Source organism: Nomascus leucogenys, chromosome 18 (genome assembly GCF_006542625.1).
Source record: "Nomascus leucogenys isolate Asia chromosome 18, Asia_NLE_v1, whole genome shotgun sequence".
Classification (NCBI taxonomy): Eukaryota; Metazoa; Chordata; class Mammalia; order Primates; family Hylobatidae; genus Nomascus; species Nomascus leucogenys.
The window spans coordinates 98,514,156-98,541,564 of record NC_044398.1 but is presented as its reverse complement, the minus strand read 5'-3'; the positions used below and the strand labels follow the sequence as shown (position 1 = coordinate 98,541,564).

The 27,409-nt window shown below is 53.3% G+C and overlaps 1 protein-coding gene across 1 annotated transcript in view; it reads left to right on the top strand.

Annotated features, from left to right (window-relative positions):
• C18H16orf96 (chromosome 18 C16orf96 homolog) overlaps positions 1-24,402 on the top strand; it is a 42,939-nt gene extending 18,537 nt beyond the window's left edge. The window contains 14 exon segments of the mRNA XM_004091274.3: positions 76-156; positions 338-424; positions 540-1,971; positions 2,708-2,793; positions 3,796-3,906; positions 11,073-11,147; positions 12,178-12,342; positions 15,622-15,740; positions 16,256-16,318; positions 17,176-17,268; positions 18,318-18,477; positions 18,671-18,770; positions 23,289-23,369; positions 24,104-24,402. Of these exon segments, the coding sequence (XP_004091322.2) occupies positions 76-156; positions 338-424; positions 540-1,971; positions 2,708-2,793; positions 3,796-3,906; positions 11,073-11,147; positions 12,178-12,342; positions 15,622-15,740; positions 16,256-16,318; positions 17,176-17,268; positions 18,318-18,477; positions 18,671-18,770; positions 23,289-23,369; positions 24,104-24,321 (2,871 nt within the window). The 3' untranslated portion in view covers positions 24,322-24,402.
• Positions 24,403-27,409: the final 3,007 nt, after the last annotated feature.

The window sequence follows — 27,409 nt, the reverse complement described above, 5'->3', positions numbered from 1 at the left end:
TAGAGCTAAGGCGGGAAAAGGCAGGGGTGGGACAGAACCTGGACCCCCAGTCCACAGACTCAATTCCTTTGACAGGTACACCCAGAAAAAATGGATATCTTCGCTGAAGACTTCAAAATACAGAACCGGAAGATGGTTGCACTGCAGCGGGAAGTGGTGAGGGCCACCATCCCTGTCTTTCCCCACTCCCCCCAGGACCCTCCACCTCCCGTGTCCTGGGTGCTGAGGGTAGGGAAGGGCAAGGAGGAGAATACAGGCTGGAAAGGTTTCTTTGCAGGTTTCGGGGACACTGCCCCCTCCAGGCTCACACCCCTCCTTTTCTACCCCCACCCTGCAGGCTTCTCTCCAGAATAAGTTTAAAACCATCCCCAAAACCGAGGACATGGTGCTCTGGAGTGGCCTCCATGATGCCATGTTCACCTCAGTGAGTGAGGAAAGAAGGGGAGGTTAGCAGGAAGCTGGGAAGCAGGCGGGCGGCTGACTGAGAGTGGGAGGCGGGGCTGGAAGCCAGCCGAGCCCCTCTGCCCCCTCTTCTGCAGGAAATTGGATCATCACAGCTGGACCTGTGGCAGTCCGTACAGCAGCTCCCAGAGGCTGCCCTGGTCCAGACCACCGAGTACCTTGAAGCTACTCGTGCCATCCAGGTCTCCGAGCCCGTCCAGAACCCCCAGCTGCTGCAGACCATGTGGCATTACGAGGTCCCAGAGCTCCTCCTGGAAGGCTCATCTGCCCAAGCAGTTTCACTCAGCAGAGCCCAGGAGCCAGCGCAGCCTCCAGCCCTCACGCCTGAGTCTGCACCTGGGCGCGCAACTGAATTTGCACCTGGGCCCGCACCTGGGACTGAACCTGTGCCAGGGCTGGAGCTGGGGCTGGAGCTGGAGCCTGTGCCTACTCTGGGGCCTGTCCCAGGGCGCAGTGTGACACCTGGGTCCTTGCCAGCACCTTGGCCTGTGCTTGGACCTGTGCCTGCCCCAGGTGCCCAGCGTCCACCACCGGGTGGCTGGCCTGCACTCCCCAGACGCTGGCCTCTTCCCCAAGGCTGGCCCAGGGTGGGCTCTTGGCCTTTTTGGGACTTAGGTGTCCTGCGGCCAACTCAGGCCCAACCCTCCAGGGCCCCACCACCAGCCACCGAGTTTGGCTTAGTGTGGCCTCGACCACTGCAGCCGTATCAGTCTCACCAGGGAGAAGCCCTCCAGCTCGCAGCTGTCCAAGTACAGGGGGAGGAAAATGATGTCCCCAGCCTGAGGGGCCTTCGGGAGAGGGCCCGCAAGGATGGGGCCCCCAAGGATAGAACTCGCAAGGATGGGGTCCCCAAAGATAGAGGTGGCAAGGATGTGGACCCCCAGGATAGAGGTGGCAAGGATGGGGCCCCCAAGGATAGAGCTCACAAGGATGAGGTCCCCAAAGATAGAGGTGGCAAGGATGGGGCCCCCAAGGATAGAGTTGGCAAGGATGGGGACCCCAAGGAAGCACAGCCTAAGGCTCCCCAGTCTGCCCTTCACCGGCTGAAAACCACCGCTGCCATCGCCGCCGCCGCCGCCGCAGCCTACGCAGCCGCCGCATCCTCCGCTGCCCAGGCAGCCAAGGTTGCTGCCCAGTCTGTCAAGGACGCCCCAGCCACCAAAATGGCCACCATTGCAACAGACACGGCTGCAGCTGGGCCCCTAGGGGTCTTTGCAGATGTCCTGGGTGCAGGGCCTTCCCGGGGAGCCACAGAATCCCAGGTCTTGGGCGATGATTCCGAAATCTACGAAATCCTCTCTCCCTCCTGCTCTGCTGCCAGCATCGGTCCTGATACAGCCCTGTCCCAGGCCATGGTGGCTGCCAAGCAGGCCACGAGCCCTGAAGACAAGAAGAGGGCTGTCAGGTGTTCCATGAGCCACATAGCCCAGATACCTGTCAAACACGACTCCCTGAAGGAAGAATTTGCCCAGCTGTCCTTTGACCTGAACCAGCGCTTGAGTTATCTAGGTAGGCCTGGTCTGGCCCTGGGAAGCGCACAAGGGAGTGGGGCTCTCCCTGTAGCCTTTGAGAAGTACGTCCTGTCCTTCACTGGGCTCCACAACAAAATCTACATTCCACCATTAGCCATTCATTCCTTTGGCTAAAGCATTTGGCTCTTAACGAGTCTATTATTTTCTGTTGAATGTACAATGAGGTCTTATCTTAGGGCAGGGAGGCTGTTAGGGTCTAAAGTTGGCACGAGGAAAATGGCATGCCAGAATTACTCTCAAAAACTCTTGTGGCCAGGCGTGGTGGCTCCCGCCTGTAATCTCAGCACTTTGGGAGGCTGAGGCGGGCGGATCACCTGAGACCGCGAGTTCAAGATGAGCCCGACCAACATGGAGAAACCCCTTCTCTACTAAAAATACGAAATTTGCTGGGCGTGGTGGCATATGCCTGTAATCCCAGCTACTCGGGAGGCTGAGGCAGGAGAATCGCTTGAACCCGGGATGCGGAGGTTGCAGTGAGCTGAGATCGCACCACTGCACTCCAGCCTGGTGACAGAGCGAGACTCCATCTCAAAAAATAAATAAATTAAAAAATAATGAAGAAATAAATAAAAAGGTAACACAAGCTGAAAGGCCCAGTGCATTTCCACTGAGCAGTGCTGCCTGAGATGTTCTGTAAGAGAAGCAGCTAGAGCCCAACAGAAACATCTTCCTCCATCAGAGCCCTCAGCAGCCACCCTGTCCTCTGCTTTCAGCCAATATGGGAGGCCCTTCCAGCCTTGGGAGAACAGTGGACATATTGCAGAAAAAGATTGGCAGCCTCCAGAAATCTAGGCTCAAGGTTAGTGTCTCCAGCGAATGGCTTTTGAGGCAATGACAGCTTGAGGTGAGCTGACGGAAGACTCCTTGACTCTGCCACCCTCCCAGGCACAGCTGTATTGTGTAGCAAAAGAGGCTGGAGGGGAGCGAGCTGGCCGCAAATGCAGCTGCTACCTTGCAAAGCGGATCCACTGGTGCGGGGGGCCTGGCAGGTGTGGGGCTGCACGGTTCTGTGTCTCAGGTGGCTGTTCAGATGGCAGGTGGGGCTGGTGCAGTGACTCATGCATGTAATTCCAACTCTTCAGGAGACTGAGGCAGGCAGATCACTTGAGCTCAGGAGTTCAAGACCAGCCTGGGCAACATGGTGAGATCCCTTCTCTACGAAAAAATACAAAAGTTATCCAGGTGTGGTGGTGTGTCCCTATAGTCCTAACTACTTGGGAGGCTGAGGTGGGAGGATCACTTGAGCCTGGAGATGGAGGCTGCAAATGAGCCAAGATCATGCCACTGCACTTCAACCTGGGTGACAGAGCAAGGTCCTGTCTCAAAAAAAAAAAAAAAAAAAAAAAAAAAAATGGCAGGTGGAAGATGCCTGGTCTGATACCTTTTTTTTTTTTTTTTTTTTTTTTTTTTTTTTTTGAGATGGAATCTTGCTCTGTCATCCAGGCTGGAGTGCAGTGGCATGATCTCAGCTCACTGCAACCTCTGCCTCCTGGGTTCAAGCAATTCTCCTGCCTCAGCCTCCCAAGTAGCTGGGATTACAGGGGCCCACCACCACACCTGGCTAATTTTTGTATTTTTTGTAGAGACTGGTTTCGCCATGTTGGGCAGGCTGGTCTCGAACTCCTGACCTCAGTCGATCCACCCATCTTGGCCTCCCAAAGTGCTGGGATTGCAGGCATGAGCCACCATGCCCAGCCTGGTCTGGTACATTCTTCTTGGCCTCAACCCTCCCTCAGGTCCCTTCCCGGCCATGGTAACCTCAGAAGCAGAGGCCTGGGGTGTCTGTGTCTCCCCCTTTTAGGAGGAAGAACTTGAGAGAATTTGGGGCAACCAAATAGAGATAATGAAGGATCGTTACATCACTTTGGACAAGGCGGTGGAGAAGCTGCAGGTTCGCATGGATGAGTTCAAGGTTAGGAGGCCTGGGTGGGCTGGAGAAGGGCTGGCAAAGGGAGAATTCCTCATCCAGACCTTCTGACCCTTCCTGAAGGTTCTGCACGAGCTGGGGATGCACTTGAGGCTGGGAACCGGTGGGACTTTACTGGCATTTTACTGTGTGTAAATTACACTTCAGTGAAAAGCAAACAAATCCCACCACCACCCCCAACCATATAAACAGAAGGGCCCGGACAGTGTTCGTCTTTTTGACCACTGTGTCACCTGCCCCTGGAAGGGCAGGGGTAGTGAAGGCTCCATCACATTTGCTGAATGACTCCGTGAATGATTAAGAGAACTTCTTGTGCCAACTGTTACGTTCTTAACATTTCCCTGAGCCAAGCGATAGAAATATTTACTGACATTTTGGGCTGGGTGATAAAAATAAAAAATAATAATAAAAAGAAATATTTAGGCTGGGTGAGGTGGCTCACATATGTAATCCCAGCACTTTGGGAAGCTGAAGTGGGAGGATCACTTGAGACAAGGGGTTTGAGACAAGTCAGGGTAACACAGGGAGACCCCATCTCTACACAAATAAAAAAATTAGCTGGGATTGGGCTCACGCCTGTAATCCCAGCACTTTGGGAGGCTGAGGCGGGTGGATCACTTGAGGTCAGGAGTTTGACACCAGCCTGGCCAACATGGTGAAACCCCGTCTCTTCTAGAAAAATACAAAATTAGGCTGGGTGTGGTGGTCACGCCTGTAATCCCAGCACTGGAGGCTGAGGTGGGCAGATCATCTGAGGTCGGGAGTTCGAGACCAGCCTGACCAACATAGGGAAACCCTGTCTCTACTAAAAATACAAAATTAGCCAGGTGTGGTGGTGTATGCCTGTAATCCCAGCTACTCAGGAGGCTGAGGCAGGAGAATCGCTTGAACTGGGGAGGCAGAGGTTGCGGTGAGCCCAGATCGTGCCATTGCACTCCAGCTTGGGTAACAAGAGCAAAATTCTGTCTAAATATATATATATATATATATATATATATATATATATAATTAGCCAGGCGTAGTGGCACACACCTGTAATCCCAGCTACTTGGGAGGATGAGGCAGGAGAATTGTTTGAACCCGGGAGGTGGAGGTTGCACTGAGCTGAGATTGTGCCATTGCATTCCAGCCTGGGCAACAACAGCGAAACTCTGTCTCAAAAAAAAAAAAAAAAAAGGCCAGGCGCGGTGGCTCACGCCTGTAATCCCAGCACTTTGGGAGGCCGAGGCGAGTGGATCATGAGGTCAGGAGATCGAGACCATCCTGGTTAACACGGTGAAACCCCATCTCTACTAAAAATACAACAAATTAGCCGGGCATGGTGGCTGGCGCCTGTAGTCCCAGCTACTCAGGAGGCTGAGGCAGGAGAATGGCGTGAACCTGGGAAGGAGAGCTTGCAGTGATCCGAAATCCCGCCACTGCACTCCAGCCTGGGCAAGAAAGCGAGACTCCGTATCAAAAAAAAAAAAAAAAAAAAAGAAAAAAGAAAAAACTAGCTGAATGTGGTGGCTCATACCTGTGATCCTAGTGCTTTGGGTGCAGAGGCTTACACCTGTAATGAAGGAGGATTGCTTGAGGCCAGGAGTTCAAGACTTGGCCAACGGAAGAAAACTCTGTCTCTACAAAAAAAAAAATTATAAAATTAGCCAAGTGTGGTAGCACATGCCTGTAGTCCCAGCTACCTGGGAGGCTGAGGTGGAAGGATTGATTCAGCGTGGGAGATTGAGGCTGCAGTGAGCTATGACTGCATCACTGACTCCAGCCTGGGTGACACAGAAAGACCATCTCAAAAAAAGAAAGCAAAGAAACAAGCAAAAAGCAAACACTCACCAAGGGCCAGGAGCGGTGGCTCACACCTGTAATCCCAGCACTTTGGAAGGCTGAGGCAGGCGGATCACCTGAGGTCAGGAGTTCGAGACCAGCCTGGCCAACATGGCGAAACCCTGTTTCTACTAAAAATACAAAAATTAGCCGGGCATGGTGGCGGGCGCCTGTAATCCCAGCTACTCGAGTGGCTGAGGCAGGAGAATCACTTAAACCCGGGAGGCGGAGGTTGCAATGAGCGAAGATTGCGCCATTGCACTCCAGCCTGGGTGACAAGAGCGAGACTCAGTGTCAAAAAACAAATAAATAAATAGCCCAGCAAGGTTGTTTCCATGAAGGCTTCCAAGTCCGGGGCCTGTTGCTGGGATGCATTGGAGTGTGTTGAGGGAAAAGGGACCAAGGAAACCCATGGCGTATGGCTGACCCCAAGGTCGGCACACTGTAATCAGGCTGGGACCCATTCGAGGCAACTTTGAATGGAAAAGAACTCATTAAAAAGGAAACAATTCAAGCCTATGAAGTGGGAGTGGACAGGAGGGTTGGCTGTCTCTGGAGATGCTGGGCCGAGTGTGGGTGGACTGCATGCAGGGGTACGTGCTCAGACCATGCACCACTGGCCAGGAACCAGGTCTCCTGCCAACACTGCTCTTCAGAGAGGCCCAGGCCACCATGTCCTGGGGTCATCTTGGTGCCCTTTCTCCATGGAGCTGGAGCCAGTTCCATTCAGCATGTCCAGCGTGCACCCAGCGCTACGCCAGACCCTGCATGGTGGTGTGCGGGGGCTGCAGTGTCTGCCTGCGTGTCCATAGTTGTCCCTTATTAGACTCTGAAGCTGATGAAGCCCTGCCACATGTGCCAAAACAGAGCACATCCCTTGTCCCAGGACGCTTGTCCTGGCTTCCTGGCTCTTGTGCTATCAAGATTTCATTGCTGGCCAGGTGCGGTGGCTCACACCTGTAATCCCAGCACTTTGGGAGGCTGAGGCGGGCAGATCACCTGAGGTCAGGAGGTCAAGACCAACCTGACCAACATGATGAAAACCCATCTCTACTAAAAATACAAAAAAATCAGCTGGGCCTGGTTGCTGGTTCCTGTAATCCCAGCTACTCGGGAGGCTGAGGCAGGAGAATCGCTTGAATCCGGGAGGCGGAGGTTGCAGTGAGCCGAGATTGCGCCATTGCCCTCCAGCCTGGGCAACAAGAGCGAAACTCTATCTTGGGAAAAATCTCAGCACTTTGGGAGGCCAAGGCAGGAGGATCCCTTGAGGCCAGGACTTCCGGACCAGCCTGGACAATACAGCAAGGCCCCATCGCTAAAAAAATAAAAATAAAAATATTAGCTAGATGTGGCAGCATACGCCTATAGTCCTAGCTACTAGGGAGGCTGAGGCAGGAGAATCACTTGAACCCAGGAGGTGGAGTTTGCAGTGAGCTGAGGTCATGCCACTGCACTCCAGCATGGGTGACAGAGTGAGACTCTGTCTCAAAAACTAAAGTAAACTAAAATACAATCTTAGGATTTTGAACCACACAAATGGTTTGTATTACCAATAGTTAAAGAAGAAAAATAAAAAATAAGGTAGAACTAGTGTAGGAATAGGCAGATCAATAGGCCAAGAAGGCTGGGCAGGATGGCTCACACTTGTAATTCCAGCACTTTGGGAGGCTGACGTGGGTGGATCACTTGAGGTCAGGAGTTTGAGACCAGCCTGGCCAACATGGTGAAACTGTGTCTCTACTAAAAATACAAAAAAAATTAGCCGGGCATGGTGGTGCATGCCTGTAATCCTAGTTACTTGGGAGGCTGAGGCAGGAAAATTGCTTCAGCCCAGGAGGCGGAGGCCACGGTGAGCTAAGATCGCACCATTGCACTCCAGCCTGGGCAAGAGAGCAAGACTCTATCTCAAAAACAAAACAAAACAAAAAAATAGGCCAAGAAGACCAAATCTAAGATTTACAAGAATTTAGCATATGACCACTACAGGAAGGATGGATTACTCCACAACTAGTGTTGGGAAAACCATTTCGAGGAATAACAGTAACTGTTAAGTCCGAAAGCAATCCTGTAGATGACACAAGGCAGTAGCATGGTGACAAATGCAGGATGGGAGCAAGATCTCATGACTGTGTCTCTGTCTTGCTCTCCACCATGTGACTTACATGTAAGACTCAGGTTTCCCAGTGTCGCTTGGGGTCTTGCTCTGTCACCCAGGCTGGAAAGCAGTGGCCTAATCACGGCTCAGTGCAGCCTTGAACTCCCAGGCTCAAGTGATCCTCCCACCTCGGCCTCCTGAGTAGCTGGGACTACAGGCGCGTGACACCATGCCTGGCTAATTTTTTTTTTTTTTTTTTTTTTTTTAAGATTGAGTCTCGCTCTGTCACCCAGGCTGGAGTGCAGTGGCTCAATCTTGGCTCACTGTAACCTCTGCCTCCCGGGTTCAAGCGATTCTTCTGCCTCAGCCTCCTGAGCAGTTGGGACTACAGGCGTGTGCCACCACGCCTAGTTAATTTTTGTGGTTTTTTTGTTTGTTTTTGTTTTCGTTCGAGGAGGAATTTCACTCTGTTGCCCAGGCTGGAGTGCAATGGCGCAATCTTAGCTCACTGCAACGTTTGCCTCCCGAGTTCAAGTGATTCTCCTGCCTCAGCCTCCCGAGTAGCTGGGATGACAGGGGTGTGCCACCACACTTGGCTAATTTTTTTAGTAGAGACAGGGTTTCACCATGGTCTCGAACTCCTGACCTCAGGTGATTTGCCCACCTCGGCCTCCCAAAGTGCTGGGATTACAGGGTGAGCCACCATGTCCGGCCAATTTTTTTGTATTTTTAGTAGAGATGGGGTTTCACCATATTGGCCAGGCTGGTCTCAAACTCCTGACCTCAAGTGATCCACCCACCTCAGCCTCCCAAGGTGCTGGGATTACAGGCATTAGCCACCGTGCCCAGCCAAAATAATAAGATTATAAAACATGAATATAGCCTGGCATGGTGGCTTGCACCTGTAGTCCCAGCTACCGGGGAAGCAGAGGTGGGAGGATCACTGGAGTCTGGGAGGTGGAGATTGCAGTGAGCCGAGCTCGCACCACTGCATTCTAGCCTGGGTGACAGACTGAGACCCTGTCTCAAAAAATAAAAACAAAAAGCATAAATAAGGCCAGGTTTGATGGCTCTTGTATTCCCAGCACTTTGGGAGGCTGAGGGGGGAGGATCCTTTGAGCCTAGGAGTTCCAGACCAGCCTGAGGCAAAATAGTGAGACCCCTGTCTCTACAAAAAAAAAAAAAAAAAAAAAAGCCAGGTGGGTGGTGTCACCTGCAGTCCCAGCTCCTCTGGAAGCTGAGGCAGGAGGCTTACTTGAGCCTGGGAGGCTGAGACTACAGTGAGCTGTGATCAAGCCACTTTACTCCAGCCTGAGTGACAGAGCAAGAGCCTGCCTCAAAAAATTAAAAAAATAAAATAAAATAAAAATAAAGAGGAGGAAACAGAGACTCCAGCAAAGAAACGAGCCCAAGCCTGCTGGGCTGGGAGGTGGCCTGGCATGCCTGTGGTTCAGAGCCCAGGCTTTGGAACAGACGTGCCTAGGTTTGAGTCCTGATTCTGCCACCTCCTGGTTGGATCAGTTCCCTGCGGTTGCTGCGGCAAATCACTCTTGGGGTTCTGGAGGCGAGAATTCTGAAATCAAGGTGTCATAGGCTGTGTTCCACCTGAAAGCTCAGAGGAGCCTCCTCGCCTCTCCCAGCTTCTCTTTTTTTTTGAGACAGAGTCTCGGTCTGTCGCCCAGGCTGGAGTGCAGTGGCGCCATCTCGGCTCACTGCAAGCTCCGCCTCCCGGGTTCACGCCATTCTCCTGCCTCAGCCTCCGGAGTAGCTGGGACTACAGGCGCCCGCCACTGCGCCCGGCTAATTTTTTGTATTTTTAGTAGAGACGGGGTTTCACCGTGGTCTTGACCTCCTGACCTTGTGATCCACCCGCCTCGGCCTCCCAAAGTGCTGGGATTACAGGCGTGAGCCACCGCGCCCGGCCCACCTGTCCCAGCTTCTGGTGGCTCAAGGTGTCCCTTGGCTCTGGAGTAACTTGGATGGAGGCCGGGGCCATTATTCTAAGTGAAGCAACTCGGAAGTGGAAAGCAAAGACTGTATGTTCTCACTTGTAAGTGAGCTAAGCCATAGGTGTGCAAAGACAGACCGAGCAGGATAATGGACACAGGAGACTCAGGATAATAGAGAGAGGGGGAAGGATAGAAAACTACATACTGGAGCCAGGCGCGGTGGCTCGCACCTGTAATCCCAGCACTTTGGGAGGCTGAGGCAGGCGAATCATTTGAGGTCAAGAGTTCGAGACCAGCCTGGCCAACATGGTGAAACCCCATATCTACTAAAAATACAAAACTTAGCCAGATGTGGTGTTGGGTGCCAGTGACACCAGCTGCTCGGGAGGCTGAGGTGGGAGAATCTCTTGAACCCAGGAGGCGGCGGTTGCAGTGAGCCGAGATCGTGCCACTGCACTCCAGCCTGGGTGACAGAGCAGATTCTGTAAAAAAAAAAAAGAAAAGAAAAAGAAAAAGAAAGAAACCCATTAAAGATACTCATTCACTTCTGTTGACACCCCAGTGGCCACACTAAGCTATAAGGGAGGCTGTAAAATGGAATCTTGATTCTGGGCAGCTGGGTTCCAGCTAAAAGTCCAGAGTTCTGTTCGTAAGCATGAGAGGGACACCCGACGGGAAGAGAGAAGTAGAAGCCTGTTTGCAGCTTTGCAGGAACTATGGCCCGACCCTCTGGGGAAATGGAGGCTCTTCCCAAGCTGACCAGCTGCTGCTCCTATTACAAGGGGGATGTAGTAATTGGAGAGAGGGTGGGATTCATGGGAGCATTTGGTTCTTTGTGGAGTTGTGGGGATGGGACGTGAGGTTTTCCCCTAACACTTGGGCACAGTGTGTGTGGCTGTGATAAGTGCTCGGATGATAGTAGACTGGAATTCCTGCAGGGACCCCAGGACAGATCAGAAGTGGTAAACATGCCTTAAATATCCAGGGAGCGAAATCATTCCACATTGGTTTGTGCTTTCCTTCCTTGGGTCTAACTCCCCATGGAGGAAAGTTCCTATGATAGCACCTCTGAGGGGACAGCTTGTCCCAAGTCACACGTTCCTTCCCTTCTCATCTGGGCACCTGGAGCCCTTGAGCCTTAGTCTTCTAATGCCCATGCCCACCTGCCTGTTGTCCACACGGCCCGCTATCCCTCCCCAGCACATGGCAGTGATAGAGGTGGGAGGTTGGCATTTTATCCTCAAGGCTCTCCAGGATGGCAGACATGCCTGTGCTTCTGTTCTTAGACTCTCCAGGCTCAAATCAAAAGACTGGAAATGAACAAGGTGAATAAGAGCACGATGGAGGAGGAGCTGAGAGAGGTGAGTGAGCAGAGGTTCCTCTGCCTTCCCTGCTCCCCTTCCCAGGGAAACGGCGCCATCCAGGCGAAGCCCGCCAGAGAGTCTTCCAGAATTTCCCTCTCCCTTTGTTCATATTGAAAACAGGAGTTGGCTGGGCACAGTGGCTCATGCCTGTAATCCCAGCATTTTGGGAGGCCAAGGCAGGTGGATCACCTGAGGTCAGGAGTTCAAGACCAGCCTGGCCAACATGATGAAACTCCGTCTCTAGTAAAAATACAAAAAGTAGCCAGGCGTGGTGGCAGGTAACTGTGATCTCAGCTACTTGGGAGGCTGAGACAGGAGAATCGCTTGAACCTGGGAGGCAGAGGTTGCAGTGAACCAAGATCATGCCATTGCACTCCAGCCTGGGCAACAAGAGCAAAAACTCTGTCTCAAAAAAAAAAAAGAAAAGGAAAACAGGAGTCACATCAACTCCCGTTTTCAGCAATTGAGGATTATTAACTCTCTTGTTATGTGAACTTGAAAATCACACATCAGCTGTGCACAGGGTGGCTCATTCCTGTAATCCCAGCACTTTGGGAGATGATAGGATCACTTGAGGCCAAGAGTTTGAGAACAGCCTAGGAAACATAGCAAGATCACATCTCTACAAAAAAATAAAAAAATTAGCTGGGCATGATGGAGCACACCTGTAGTCCCAGCCACTCAGGAGGCTGAGGTGGAAGGATCCCTTGAGCCCAGGAGGTGGAGGCTGCAGTGAGCTATGATTGCGCCACTGCAATCCAGCCTGGGCAACCTTGAGCAAGATCCTGTCTCAAAAAAACACATGATAATAATAAAATCATACATCAACTTCCCTGTTATAGGAAAACCTTGGCTTTGGTCTCGAGATCGTGTTTGAATCCACATAGACCCCAGGGTTGCATTTAAGCCAAGGCTAAAAGTCCAGAGTCCCAAACTAGAAGCACCAGACCCAAGGGGTGTGATGTCTCCCAGCTTTGCCTTCCTCCATCACAGCAGCCACGCCTCCCTGAGCTCCCTGTCTCCCTAGAAAGCCGACAGGAGTGCCCTGGCAGGCAAGGCAAGCCGAGTTGACCTGGAGACTGTGGCCTTGGAGCTGAACGAGATGATTCAGGGCATGCTCTTCAAGGTCACGATCCATGAGGACAGCTGGAAGAAGGCTGTGGAGGAGCTCAGCAAGGACGTGAACACCAAGGTGAGTGCCCCCATGTTGATTTTTCACTTTATTCCTAACAAATTAACCCAGAACTTAGCAACTGCAAACAACAAACGTTTTCAGTTTAGGAGGATCAAGAATTTGGGAGTGACCCAGCAGCTTAGCTGGGTGGCTCAGGGTTTCCCATGAAATTGCAGTCAAGATGTCATCCAGTGCTGGTCTCATCTGAAGGCTCGAGTGAGGCTGGATGAGCCAATTCAAAGAAGATTCTCTCACGTGGCTGTTGGTAACACTCTTCAGTTCCTCATCCCATGGACTCTGCCTTTGGGCCACTTGAGTGTCCTCATGACATGGCAGCTGACATCTCCCAGAGCAAATGATCCAAGAGGGGAAGGAAGAAGCAGCAATGTCTTTTTTTTTTTTTTTTTTCATACAGGGCCTCTCTCTGGACACCTGCCCCATACATAGTCAATAAGTGAATTGATCCCCATTTCACTGAGGAGAACACTGAGCCTCAGAGAGGTTATTATATTTCCCTCAGGAAACGCTGCTGCTCATGGTGGAGCTTGAGACTCAAACCCAGAGCTGCCTGATTCTAAACCAAATTTAACCTCTTTGGGCCAGTCCAGCCACCTCAGTTGCAAGAACCATGTAGCACTGTCATTGGACCAACTGTTCCAGTCTACTATGAGGAAGGGGTATGACTCCTCTAGACATTTCCCCGGGGTCTGACAAATCACTGGCAGTCAGTAAATGATGAATGAATAAATGAATGACTGTCACGTCCCTCAGAGACTCTCCTCCTCCACCCCACATCTCTGCGCTTACCCAGCCAGGAGAGTGGCATAGTTAGTCTCCAGGGCGGTCGCCAACCATACCTCTTGGTATCCACACAGTTGTGTAGCCCCCTCCCATGTTGAATGGGACCAACTTGTGTAACCAACAGGATATTAGAGGGATGATGGAGGGTGACTGCCTTCCATCATAAAAGACATTGCAGCCGGGTGTGGTGGCTCACTCCTGTAATCCCAGTACTTTGGGAGGCCAAAGCAGGCAGATCGCTTGAGCCCAGGAGTTCAAGACCAGCCTGGGCAACATGGTGAAACTCTGTCCCCGCCTCTAAAAAAAAAAAAAGCCAGGTGCGGTGGCACATACCTGCTGTTCCAACTACTCAGGAGGCTGAGGCGAGAGTATACCTGAGCCTGGGAGGTTGAGACTGCAGTGAACCAAAATTGTGTCACAGCACTCCAGCCTGGGCAGCAGGAGCACACTGGCAGGCACTCAGAGTGAGACCCTATCTCAAAAAAAAAAAAAAAAAAAGGGGGGCTCAGAACAACCAAAAGCAACACACGAAGAGATTTTACATGTTTCCTGGTTTAATTGAACCACATCTACAAATGGGCTGGAGATGACATCCAACTCAGGAATTGTTGCTAATTGTATTAAACATGATAATAGTGTTGTGGTTATATAATAAAATGTTATCACACTCAAATATTTATTAGTGAAATATCACCGTTTCTGTAACTTAAAAAAAATACTCCATCGGCTAGGCGCAGTGGCTCACGCCTGTAATCCCAGCACTTTGAGAGGCTGAGGCGGGCGGATCATGAGGTCAGAAGACTGAGACCATCCTGACCAACACGGTGAAACCCTGTCTCTACTAAAAAATGCAACAAAAATTAGCGAGACCTGGTGGCGGGCGCCTGTAGTCCCAGCTACTCAGGAGGCTGAGGCAGGACAATGCCCTGAACCCGGGAGGCAGAGCTTGTAGAAAGCCAAGATCACGCCACTGCACTCCAACCTGGGCGACAGAGTGAGACTCCGTCTCAAAAAAATACTCCCTCAGGTGGCACAGTGGCTCACACCTGTAATCCCAGCACTTTGGGAGGTTGAGATGGGAGGATCACTTGAGCCCAGGGGTTTGAGACCAATCCTGGCAACATAGCGAGACTCCATCTCTACTTAAAAAAACTATTTTTGGCCAGGCGCGGTGGCTCACACCTGTAATCCCAGCACTTTGAGAGGCAGAGGGGGGTGGATCACTTGAGATGAGGAGTTCCAGACCAGCCCGACCAACATGGTGAAACACTGTCTCTACTAAAAATACAAAACTAGCTGGATGCGGTAGTGGGGGCCTGTAATCCCAGCTACTCGGCAGACTGAGGCAAGGAGAATTGCTTGAACCCGGGAGGTGGAGGTTGCAGTGAACCGAGATCGCACCATTGCACTCCAGCCTGGGCAACAGAAGTGAAACTCCATCTCAAAAATAAATAAATAAATAATATAAAATAAAAGTAAATAGATAAGACCGGGTGCAGTGGCTCACATCTGTAATCCCAGCACTTTTGGAGGCTGAGGCGGGCAGATCATGAAGTCAGGAGTTTGAGACCAGCCTGGCCAATATGGTGAAACCCTGTCTCTACTAAAAATACAAAAATTAGGCCAGGCGTGGTGGCTCACATCTGTAATCCCAGCACTTTGGGAGGCTGAGGTGGGCGGATCACCTGAGGTCAGGAGTTTGAGACCAGCCTGGCTAACATGGTGAAACCCCATTTCTACTAAAAGTAAAAAAAAAAAAAAAAAAAAAAAAAAAAATTAGCCGGGTGTGGGGGCACGCGCCTGTAATCCCAGCTACTTGGGAGGCTGAGGCAGGAGAATTGCTTGAACCTGGGAGGCGGAGGTTGCAGTGAGCAGATTGCCATTGACCACCTGAAAAAAAACTCCAAAAAAAAAAAAAAAAGTGGAGGCTGAGGAAGAATGCTGACCGGAGGGGTTGTAGTGAGCAGAGATCACACCACTGCACTCCAGCCTGGGCAACAGAGTGAGATTCTGTCTCAAAAATAAATAAATAAAATTAAAAATAAATAAATAAATACGATTGATTATGATGGTCACACAAGTCTGTAAATATACTAAACGCCATAAACCTGCCCACTTTACATACAGACCCTCAGTAAACATGTGTTGAGTGTGTGAATATCAGATGCAGTGGGACCATTGTGAGAAAGGCTTCTCAGACCACCCAGCCTGCAGTTGAGCTTGGTTTGATTTGGTCTTTTGGAGACAGTAGCTGATGGTGTTTTTTGCTTCGGCTGCTAGGAAGCTCACCTTGCAGCTGCCCTCTACCAATAGCATCTAGTAGGGGTTGAGCCTCATCGAAGCTGTGTCATTTTCCCTTTCCTGGACTCCCTCACTATTTTAGTTGAATTTTGTTACACCCTGTAACTTCCCAGGTTGCTGCAACCCTCTTCTGGAAGGAGGCAGGGTGTGAATTCATTGACTATTCTTTCTTGTCTTCCCCTTGGCTTTTGGCAGTTAGTCCACAGTGATCTGGATCCCTTGAAGAAAGAAATGGAAGAGATCTGGAAAATCATCCGGAAGCTGCTGATTGAGGGCTTAAGATTGGATCCTGACAGTGCTGCCGGCTTCAGGAGGTGAGTGCCCGCTCGAGCCCCTCCTGGTAGGGGTCCTGCTGCCCAGGCTGTGGGGGACACACCCTGGAAGCTCTGGGAGGAAAGATTCCAGACCTGTGGATGAGAGGGGCTTGGCTGTGGCTGAGAGCACTGAGGAGGAGGGAAGCTGTGGCCTGAGCTGGCAGAGGTGATCCAGCCCTATTCCCGCCAATGGGGAAACCAAGGCTCAGAGAGGGAAGGGGACCTGGGCAGATCCAGGACCCCAACCCCCACCCAGACAGTGCCCCAGGCAGAGGGAGCCAATATTTATGGGGCTCCTGTCCTCAGACCACCCCTCACACAGCTTTAGAGACCATCTCTTGTGTTTGAGGCGGCAGAGAAACCACAAGAGTGGTTGGAGACTGCACGGCCTGTGGGGCTGAGCTGGGCCGGGCACTGGCAGGAGGGGTGCAGCCCTGGGGCCCTGGCTGGCTGCAGCCTCCCACACATGGCCTGGGCCCAGCAGGGGCAGTGGCTGATGACCATGTGCCTTTCAGGAAGCTGTTCGAGCGTGTGAAGTGCATCTCCTGTGACCGGCCCGTGGAGATGATGACTGGCCCGTGAGTACCACCGCCCAGGGTGCCCCGGCCCTAAGGGTTTGTGGGGCCCATGGAGGTCATCTCCATGCACTTCCATGTGCACTGTTCCATGCATGCTGTGTGTCTACACATCCATATACAGCGTTCTCCAGCCATCAAGTCCATACACGTCCACATACAGCATTCTCTATGCACCAGGTATCTACACATCCACATACACTGTTCTGTACCATCAAGTCCATACACATCCATGTACACTGTTCTATATGTGCCATGTGTATCCACATTCATGTACAGGGTTCCCCAGCCTTCAAGATACACATGTCCACATACACTGTTCTACAGCCATCAAAAATATTCAAATATGCGGCCTTGTATGATGGCGCCTGCCTGTAGTCCCAGCTACTCAGGAGGCTGAGATGGGAGGATGGCTTGAGCCCAGGAGTTCGAGGCTGTAGTGAGTTAGAATTGTGCCACTGCTCTCCAGCCTGGGTGACAGTGAGACCTCATATCAAAAAAAAAAAGGCCCTGTTGCCAAGGCTGGTCTCAAACTCCTGACCTCAAGTGATCCGCCCACCTCAGCCTCCCAAAGTGCTGGGATCATAGGTGTATGCCACCGCGCCCAGCCTGGTTTTTACTTTTAGAAATAGAACAGTTGTTTTTTGTGTCTTACTGTGATGATCAGAGCTCCTGAGATGCCTCTCGGTGGGGGCCCTTCTACTTCTATGCTGTGGATGCTTCTGGCATTCGAGGGTGGTGACCTGAGTCCGGCACCTCCTTCCTCCTGCTGGGAAGGCTTCCTGGAGGGGTGGGAGCCGAGCCCTCTGCTGGCCTAGCACGCCTCCCACAGCCCCTGCTGCGCCCTTGTCCTTCAACAGACAGCTGATCACCATCCGCAAAGCCCACCTGCTGTCCCGGCTACGGCCAGCCAGCGCCAACAGCTACGAGTACTTGCAGCGACAACAGATGAGGTGAGCAGGGTGGGCGCCCTGCATGGAGGCCGCCACGCATGGAGGCCGCTACGCATGGAGGCCGCTCTGGAGCCTGGGAACCCTGTTCCTGCAGAGACACGTCCTCCAGGCCCAGGGACCTAAGATCGTCCTGGACAGGGCCAGCCCTTCACAAGACAGGCACTCCGAGAGGTGGCTGGGGCGGCAGACAGGCCCACGAGATGATGGCGGAGGGAGGAGCTGACATATTTACTGCACATCTATTGTGGGCCAAGAAGTGTTAGAGTGTTTCTTTAAATAATCTCACAACCCCCTGTGAGCTAGGGTTCCTATGCCCATGTCCCTGTTTCTTGGTGGAGGGAATCGGTGATGATGGGGACCCTCAGGGAGCCGCTGCTGTGCCTGGCAGGCACTCTGCCAAGCCCTGGGGCTCACCTGGCCTTGTTGAGTCCTCACAGCTGCCTTCTAAGATGTATCCTGTTACCATCCCATGTCACAGTTGAAGAAACTGAGGCTCAGAGAACTGCAATGACCTGCCCAAGGTCACTGCTAGCAAGTCCAGGGCTGATGTCCAAACCCTCAGGTTTCCACCGCACCCAGCTGGCTCCCTGGGTCCTAGCCCCACCCCTCAACCTCCTGACATCCCACAGCTCTAGGGATCTCCCCAGCCTCCAACCCTGTTGTGGGGACGTCTGGCCAGGTGGGGGAAGAACCGGTGAATAGTCACCACAGCCATGGGAAGGGGAGGGACGTGGGGGCCTGTGCTGACTCTGCTACCCTCCCTCCCTGGCTCCTTGAGATCAAGACATTAGAAGGACACGCTCTTCAGGCCAGGGGTCCAAAGGGAAATGGCTAGGTCTGGGGAAATGCAGGTCTCAATTTGATTCCTCTGCCCCAGTGTGTGTGTCTGTATCCATCCGCCAGGCCCGAGGCCTGCCTGGCCGTGCCAGCTAAATGCAAGCTGAAAGAAATGCTGGTCTTCCCTCGATGCTGGCCAGGCCCTTGGGGCCCATCCTGGGCTGTGGCGTGCAGGGTCTCCAGGTCGCTGCTGACCCACTGCCCTGCCGCAGGGAACAGCAGCGGCTGCAGCTCCAGGACCTCGGTATCCAGGAGGATTGTCAGCAGGACTGGGGTGATGGCCCCCAAAACGCCACCAGCCTCAAGTGCAAGTCCTGCAACCTGTCGACGCTCTATCCCTACGGGGATCCCCACGTGATCAACTATGACAGCGTGAGTCTGGCCGGGGCCTCCTTCTCAGAGGGTGGACGTCAGCACACCCCAATCCCAGGTGTGGGACCAGGCCCCGAGCAGGGGGCGACCCCAGCAGAGGCTGCACTCTGTCTCCTGGGCTTCTGCATGTACCAAAGTTTGGGGGCAGATCGGGTCGGGGGCTCCCTAACCTAGGACCTGGGCCATCCAACAGGCCGAGGTGGACATCCTGGGCGTGGATGGGATCCTGTACAAAGGCCGCATGAATAGCCAGAGCGGGGCTCAGCCCTCGGCCGTCGCAAAGGAGCTGGCAGGTGAGGGGCGTGGGGCTCCCTGGGGCATCCTTGCCTGGGGCCCTGGTTCTGCTGGGCAGGGCGAGAGGATGCAGGTGGGGCCCGGAGCCAGCACTATCCCTGACCGGGGAGTCCTCACACAGTCAGTCACAAAAATTGGGTCACAGCAGGCCCCCAGGAGACTCGGTCTTTGTAATGGGGGAGGCAGACCACGGGAGCAAGGATCTGCTGCTCCTGAGATCAACAGCTGACCAGAGAGAGGGCCGTGGCCACAGGACCATGGCCTGTGACGAAGGATGATGGGCTAGGAAAGATGCTGGGCTGGTGCCAAGGGACGCCAGTCCACGGAGGAGGGACTGGACAGCTGCCCTGAAGCCCTTGAAGAGGGACTAGAACGTAGCTGGATGAAGGGGTCAGGTGAGAGGAGAGTGGTCGTGTGGCAGGAACGGTGGGTGCAAAGGCCCTGTGGTGGGTGGAAGCCAGTCACAGGCAGGAGATCAGGACGCCGAGTCTCCCTGAAGGGCGGAGACTGGGGTGGGGCAGTGGGGTGACAAGGAGGAGACTTGGGCCAGACCCCAGAGGCTATGTGTTAATATCACAGGCAAGGGTTGGGCCAGCGGGAGACCAGACTTGTGCACATCTGGAATCAGTCGATGTGGTTGCTGCAGTGGTGAGGCTCAGCTCTGGCTGGTTCCTGCTGGGACTCCAAGACTCTGGAGTCCATCACTGGGTTCGAAGGACAAAAAGAGGAGCCTTCTCTGCACACCCCTTGAATGCTCTTCCCCCTTGGGGATGGGGAGTTCTACATTTTGCCGCTGGGTGGGAGCCACACACCGCCCCATAAGGAGCGGTCCCAGAGCCACAAGATGGCCGGGGCCTGAACTCCGCCCACAGAAATTCTGTTTTGTTGTTGTTGTTGTTGTTGTTTGTTGGTTGGTTTTTGAGGCGGAGTGTCGCTCTGTCGCCCAGGCTGGAGTGCAATGGTGCGATCTCAGTTCACTGCAACCTCCACCCCCCGGGTTCAAGCGATTCTCCTGCCTCAGCCTCCCGAGTAGCTGGGATTACAGGCGACTGCCACCAGGCCCGGCTAGTGTTTGTATTTTTAGTAGAGAAGGGGTTTCGCCGTGTTTGGCCTCAAGTGATCCACCTGCCTTGGCCTCTCAAAGTGCGAGGATTGCAGGCATGAGCCTCTGCACCTGGCCCACCGGCAGAAATTCTTTCTTGCCAACACTGTGCCTCCATTCACTCGAAGACCAGACATGGAAGAAGGGAAGGGGGACTGTTTCGTCAATGTGCTGGGCAAAGGAGGAGGCACCCTGCATTCATCTCCTGGGGCTGCCAAGACAAATTACCACAAGCAGGGTGGCTTAAAACAGCTGAAGTTCCTTCTTTCCCTGGCCCATGTAGCACGCCGTCCCATTGGCCGGGCATGGTGGCTCACGCCTGTAATCCCAGCACTTTAGGAGACCAAGGCAGGCAGATCATAAGGTCAGGAGTTCGAGACCAGCCTGAACAACATGGTGAAACCTCATCTCTACTGAAAATACAAAAATTAGCCGGCCATGGTAGCACACGCCATTAATCCCAGCTACTCAGGAGGCTGGGGCGGGAGAATCACTTGAACCCAGGAGGTGGAGGCTGCAGTGAACCAAGATCACGCCACTGCACTCTAGCCTGGACAACAGAACGAGACTTCGTCTCAAAAAACAAAAAAAAACAGCTGAAGTTCCAGCCTGGGCAACAACAAATTAGCTGGGCATGGTGGCGTGCGCCTGTAGTCCCAGCTTCTCTGGAGACTGAGGTAGGAGGATCACTTGAGCCTGGGAATTTGAGGCTGCAGTGAGCCATGATCTCACCACTGCACTCCAGCCTGGGTGACAGAGGCAGACACTGTCTCAAACAAACAAACAAACACCAAAAAAAAAAAAAAAAAAAACAGAACAGAACAAAACCAAATAAAAACAACAACAACAACAAAATACAGCCAAAGTTGGTCCTCCCACTGTCCTGGAGGGTGGAAATGCTAAATCAAGGACTCGGCAGGGCTGCACTCCCTCCAAAGGCTTAGGGAGGGTCCCTCCCTGCCTCTTCAGCTTCTGGGGCTGCTGGCACTCCCTGGCACTCGTCTGTCCCCATGTGAGCTTCTCTTCTATGTGTCCTCTCCTGTGTCCCCCATAAGGACATTTGTCTTTGGATTTGTGCCCGACCTAACCCAGGATGATCTCATCTCAATATCCTTAACCTAATTATACCTGCAAAGACCCTTTCTCCAAATAAGTTTACATTCACAGCTTCTAGAGATGTATCTTTTTGGGGAGCACCATTCAACACACCCTGTTTCCGGGCGGGCCAGACACCGTCTCAAACCCTGCATTTCTCCCGGGCAGGGTGTGGCTTCTCCTCCTCGAGAGGACTGGCCGTTCCAGCCCCTGCCTCCTGCCTGGTATCTGCTGGGAGGGCTCAGGCTGGGCGTCAGGGATCACCAGGCAGGATCACAACAGTGGCTAATATTTAATATTTAATGAACCCCGACTTTGTGCCAGGCCCTGCCCCACCTCCTTCACCCTCCAACAACCTGCCAAGGAATTTCACAAATGACCAGCTGAGTGAGGGCTGCTTGCCGGGGGGCCAGGGCAGATGGAGTCCACATCTGATGCACCCAGTCCTGTCCCCACTCATTCACTGGCCTCCCCAAGGGCTGTCATCTAGAGGGAGGGGCTTTCCCCCTTGGCTCATGCATTCCCAAGACCCACACAGCAAGCCAGGACTTCAGTCATGATGGCGTCAACTGCTTTATCTTTTTTTTTTTTTGAGACGGAGTTTTGCTCTTGTTGCCAAGGCTGGAGTGCAGTGGGGCAATCTCAGCTCACTGCCATCTCAACCTCCTAGGCTCAAGAAATCCTCCCTCTTCAGAAGCCTCCCAAGTGACTGGAACTACAGGCGTGTGCCACCACGCCTGGATAATTTTTGTATTTTTAGTAGAGACGGGGTTTTGCCATGTTGGCCAGGCTGGTCTCGAACGTCTGGCCTCAAGTGACCCACCTGTCTCGGCGTCCCAAAGTGCTGGGATTACAGGTGTGAGCCACTTCGCCCAGCCTCATGTAACTTATTGACTACTATATATTACATTGAAATTGTGATGGATTTATAGCATCTTAAAGCTGAAAAGTGGTAAGTCAAACCATCGTAAATCAGGGACCTTCTGTATTAGAAATCAGTTGGAAACCTGTCTGTGGCCAGATCTTGATCAGTTTGCTGTTGTCACTCATTTATTTCCCCAAAAGAACCTTCTAACTCAAAACAGACTCAAAGCCAGGTACAGTGGCTCACACCTGTAATCCCAGCACTTTGGGAAGCTGAAGCTGGAGGATCACTTGAGCCCAGAAGTTCGAGACCAACCTGGGCAATACGGTGAAACCCTACCTTTACAAAAAATACAAAAATTAGCGAGGCATAGTGAGGCACCCTGTAGTCCCAGCTACTTGGGGGGCTGAGGCGGGAGGATCACTTGAGCCCAAGAGGTTCCAGCTGCAGTGAGCCATGATTGCGCCACTGCACTGTAGCCTGGGCAAAAGAATGAGACTTGCTCTCAAACAAAAAAGAAAGAAAAAAGAAAAGAAATGTCCAGAATAGAAAAATCTATAGACAGAAGGAAAATTGGTGATTTCCAGGGGCTGGGGTTTTGGGTGGGGAAAGGGAGAGTGACTGCTTAATGGGGACAGGGCCCCTTTTGGGGTAACGGGAAAGTTTCAGAACAAGGTAGTGGTGGTGGTGTGCAATGCTGTGTGTGTCCTAAATGCCTCTGAATTGTGCACTTTAAACTGGTTAATTTTACATTATGTGGATTTTACTTCGAATAATGAAAAAAAACAAAAAACAAAGGCGAAGGACAGGAAGATGGGGGCATTTAGGTGCTCTGGCCCCCAGCAGGACAGCTAAACCATAAATAGCCCTGCCAGCATTTCACCTGTGTCTTACTGTGCTGCAAGCACGTCACACTCCTCTCTGGCCTAGAGTTACTTTCAAAGAGCCTTCTTTTCTGTCTTAGCCTTGAGACACTCTCCACTCAAGAAGGCAAGGAGGGCTGGGCGCAATGGTTGACGCCTGTAATTTCACCACTTTGGGAGGTCAAGGTGGGAGGATAGCTTGAGCCCAGGAGTTCAAGACTAGCCTGGGCAACAAAGCGAGACCTCCTCCCTAAGAAACATTTAAAAAATTAACTGGGAGTGGTGGCGCACACCTGTAGTCCCAGCTACTCGGGAGGCTGAGGTAGGAGGATTGCTTGAGCCCAGGAGTTCAAGGCTGCATGTGCTCCAGCCTGGGTGACAGAGTGGAGACCCTGCCTCAAGGAAAAAAAAAAAAAAAAAAAAGAAGGCAAGGAGGGAGGAACATTGATTATCCCATAAAGGAATGGACCAGGGAGCTTGGGAAATGGGGTTGGTCCCACCAGAGGGAGAAGCCTGGCCGGTGCTGGGATCGGCCTGACACAGGCCCAGGGGTGGATGCCACCCACACCTGTCTCTTTTCTTTTCTGCTAAGCTGCGAAGGCTCCGTGTCCCCCGTCACAAAGCCTGTATGACCGTGTGCACTCCAGTGCCCTATTTGGCACCATCTGCCCCCGTGAGTACCTGGTTCCCAGCCCCAGCCCAGCTGGGATTCTGTAAGGGTCTCCAGTCCCTCCTCGGCTCATCCCACCCCCCACACCCTGCCTGGGCTCTCCTGTCCACCTCCTCCATCTCCTGCCTGCTTTTCCTGCCCATGGCACTTCAGAGATGATTCCTGGCCCTGGTGCCGTCCCAGTTGCCCAGGCCAGGCATCTGTCCCCAGCATCCACCCAGCTGCAGGGGTGGGGACAAGGGAACTGAGGTTGGAAGGAACTGAGCTCCTCTGGTTTGAATCACCATGTAGCAGGCATCTGAGGGTACTTTAGAGTTTTCAAAGGCAGTTTCTCCCTTATCTCATCAGAACCTCATCCCAACTCCTGTGAGGTAGGCACTGTTTGTCCATTTCACAGAGGAGGGAGCGGAGGCTCGGTCACCTTGAGCTGTGGCCCAAGATCACAGAGCTAGTGAGCTGGGAGCTGAGCCGCGATCCGTGGACTCCAAGCTCCATGTTCTCTCCCGGGGGCTCTGCTCCATTTAAGCAAACATTCCTGGTGTCATTTATCTTGCGTCACCCAACCAGGACATTTAGGGTGCCCAAGGCCCAGGCGAGGTATGGCGCCCAGCCGGCCATGGCCTGTACTGCGCTTCTAGTCCTGGGCTTCTCTTCTCTATAGTGGGGATGGCCCTATCAGGATAGTGTCTCCCAGAAGGTTCTTGGCACACATCTGGGGTTTCTCCTGCCCCTCCCAGCCCTGTGCCCCCGCTCCAGTGCCCGCTCAGCTGCCTCAGGCCCTCACGCGACGATGCCAGCTCAACCACCTTCCCTGCCACCTCTGCCGCTGCTGCCACTGCTGATTCCACCCCTAAGGGACCCCCAGCAGGCCCCAGGGTCCACCAGGCTCTCAAGAGCTCTGCACATTGCGTCCCCAGTCAGCAGGAAGCCCCCCGAGGAGCCCGCCAACCCGTGAGCCCCACCCCACTGCGCCCCCCATCGCCAAGTCCCCTCCACGTCCGAGGCTCAGACCCATGCACCCCCCCACCCCCACCAAGTCCCCTCCACGTCCGAGGCTGAGACCCCGGGCCCTGAGCCTGGCCCAGAAAGGGTGCTGGGGCCCTGGATAGAGGGGAGGGGTCTGTGTAGGGGACCCCCATGTTGACCCAGTGGCTGTTTTATCCTGTGCATATAAATACAAACAGCACAGTGCACGTTCTCATTCTACATTGTCATATAAACACAACTTTCTAGAGTGAATTTTCCAACAAGCCAATTTAATTCCTTGATCCATTTTCAATACAACATCAAGTGGTTTTAAAAACACTTTTCCAGCCGGGAGCGGTGGCTCACGCCTGTAATCTCAACACTTTGGGAGGCCAAGGTGGGCGGATCACCTGAGGTCAGGAGTTTGAGACCAGCCTGGCCAACATGGTGAAACCCCTTCTCTATTAAAAATACAAAAATTACCTGGGCGTGGTGGTGGGCGCCTGTAATTTCAGCCACTTTGGAGGCTGACACAGGAGAATCACTTGAATCCAGGAGGTGGAGGCTTCAGTGAGCCGAGATGGCGCCATTGCATTCCAGCCTGGGCAACAAAGAGTGAAACTCCGTCTCAAAAAAAAAAAAACAGCAAAACAATTTTCCTTTTTATTTGCTGAAATGATTTCATTAGAATCACTTCCAATTACAGCTCCTGCCACTGTGCATTTCATTTGGGGGCCATTATTTCCAAGACCAATTTCCCCACGGGAACCAGACTGGGCTGTGTGCATCCTTTTTATTTCACGTTATTTCTACCAGTAACTAGTTATTAATTTTTTTTAAACAAAATCTGATTGTTTATATTTGCCTCTTGGCTGATCCATGAGGAGGCTGGTGCGGCGCCCGTGGGATATTCTGGGATGGCCATCCCATCCAGGGCTAGGTGCCACTTGCCTGTTTCAAGTCTTTCTGGTTCCCGTGCTCACCACCGATGCGTTTGGTGGAAAAAGAGCCAACTGTGAGGTCACACCGTCTCGCTGCAGCAATTCAGGGATTGGCCTTGGCACGCAGAGCAGAGGGCTCCCCCAGGCCCCCCTCCCCACGATGCTTCTGGCCTCATTTCTTCCCCTTCTCACAGTTTGCCTGTCTCTCCCTTCAACTTCCTCCCTTTCAATCCTACTCCCTCTTCCCTTTCTTGCCCCTAATGCTGTCTCATTTTGCTCTCTCCTTCTGTACTATTGATGGTTCTATCCCATCTCAGAGACTAAAACAATGTCCCTGTGCAGGGGTGAAGCCTGACCCGCCACCATAGTCCCCAGTGTCCACTGGATCCCTGGGGTGGCGCTGGTGAGCTGAGGGGCTGGTGGGGAGCTGCCAGGAGGGAGCTGGAGGGGGGCTCCCCTTTCACTCCCCTTTGGCTGCCTAGTGGGGGACTTGGGGCTCCAGGCTCTCCCTGGCCCCGGTGGCCATTGGAGTCTGGGGACCCTGCATGCCTACACTATTCCTATTGACCTCAAGGTCCCTGGCCCAGCTCACTGTGACCCATGCCCCCCACCCTGACTGCTCTTTTCTTTCACCAAAGACTGTGTCCAAATGAGGCCAAGCCCCTCTTGACCCGGTGACACCTGTCCAAGCTGCCTTGGGGGTGCTGTCTGGTGTAGCCCCAGCCCCCACCCCAACCCCCATACCACAGATGAGTATTTTAGGCAACTTCTGCCCAGAACAAAATCTTCCACTTTTCTGATCGTGGATGAGGGGACTGGTGGAGTGCCTTCTGTGTGGGGAGGTGGGACTTGCTGGCCCCTCCGCCAGCCACCAGCCGAGGCTCAGCCCATGGGCAGGAGAGAAGGCACCCAGGGTCACAGAGCGAGAGGCCCCAACTTGCCGGCCCCCACCAGGAGGCTGAACCTGCTGGGTCCTGTGACTTCCACCCCCTCCCACTGCAGGGAGGCGTGGCCCCTGCTCTGCTGAGCTCGGAGGGGAGGGCTCCTGGGGGACACCAGGCCAGGCCATCTTGACACGTGACACCCAGGGCATTCCCCGGTCCTGCACAACTGGGCCCCACTCTCCCCAGTGCCCCTCACTGCCTGTCCCCACTGGGCCCCCCCAGAGCACCATCCCAGCCCCTTTCTTGGGTGTACAAGCTAGGGCTGGAGTGAGTTTCTGCAGCCCAGCAGGTGAGGATCGAGGCCTGGGGGAATCTCCTCTGCATCCTCACAGGCCGCCTGGGGGCTTGGGAAGGTGGGGACCCCGGCCCCACAGAAGGCCCATGGGGAGCAGTCCCGGAAGAAGGCAGTGCCCAAGGGAGGGTGTGGGGCAGGCTGGCCTTGGCCTGGTCCCAGGTGGGAGCTGCAGGCAGAATCCCCATAACCCACACTAGTGCAGAGGGGTGGGGCCTGCAGGCCTTGGAAGCTGGGAGTGGGGAGCTTCGCTACTCCCTGGGCAGCAGCTGTGGCTTGGTTGGGCATAGTGGCTCACACCTGTAAGCCCAGCACTTTTGGAGGGAGAGGCTGGAGGATTGCTTGAATCCAGGAGTTCCAGACCAGCCAGGGCAACAGTGAGACCCAGTCTCTACAAAAAAATAAATAGCTATGCGTGGTAGTGCATGTGTGTGGTCCCAGCTAGTTGGGTGGCTGAGGCGGGAGGATCACTTGAGCCCAGGAGGTCAAGGCTGCAGTGAGCTATGATTGCACCACTGCACTCCAGCCTGGGTGACAGAGTGAGACCCTGTCTCAGAAAAAACAACAACAACATGGCCGGGTGTGGTGGCTCATGCCTGTAATCCCAGCACTTTGGGAGGCCGAGGTGGGCAGATCACCTGAGGTCAGGAGTTCGAGACCGGCCTGGCCAGTATGATGAAACCCCGTCTCTACTAAAAATACAAAAAATTAGCTGGGCGTGGTGGCACGCGCCTGTAATTCCAGCTACTCAGGAGGCTGAGGCAGGAGAATCACTTGAACCCAGGAAGCAGAGGTTGCAGTGAGCCAAGATCGTGCCATTGCACTCCAGCCAGGGGGACAAGAGCGAAACTCCGTCTCAAACAACAAAAAAAGAAGACAGATGAATTGGTCCTGTGGGGA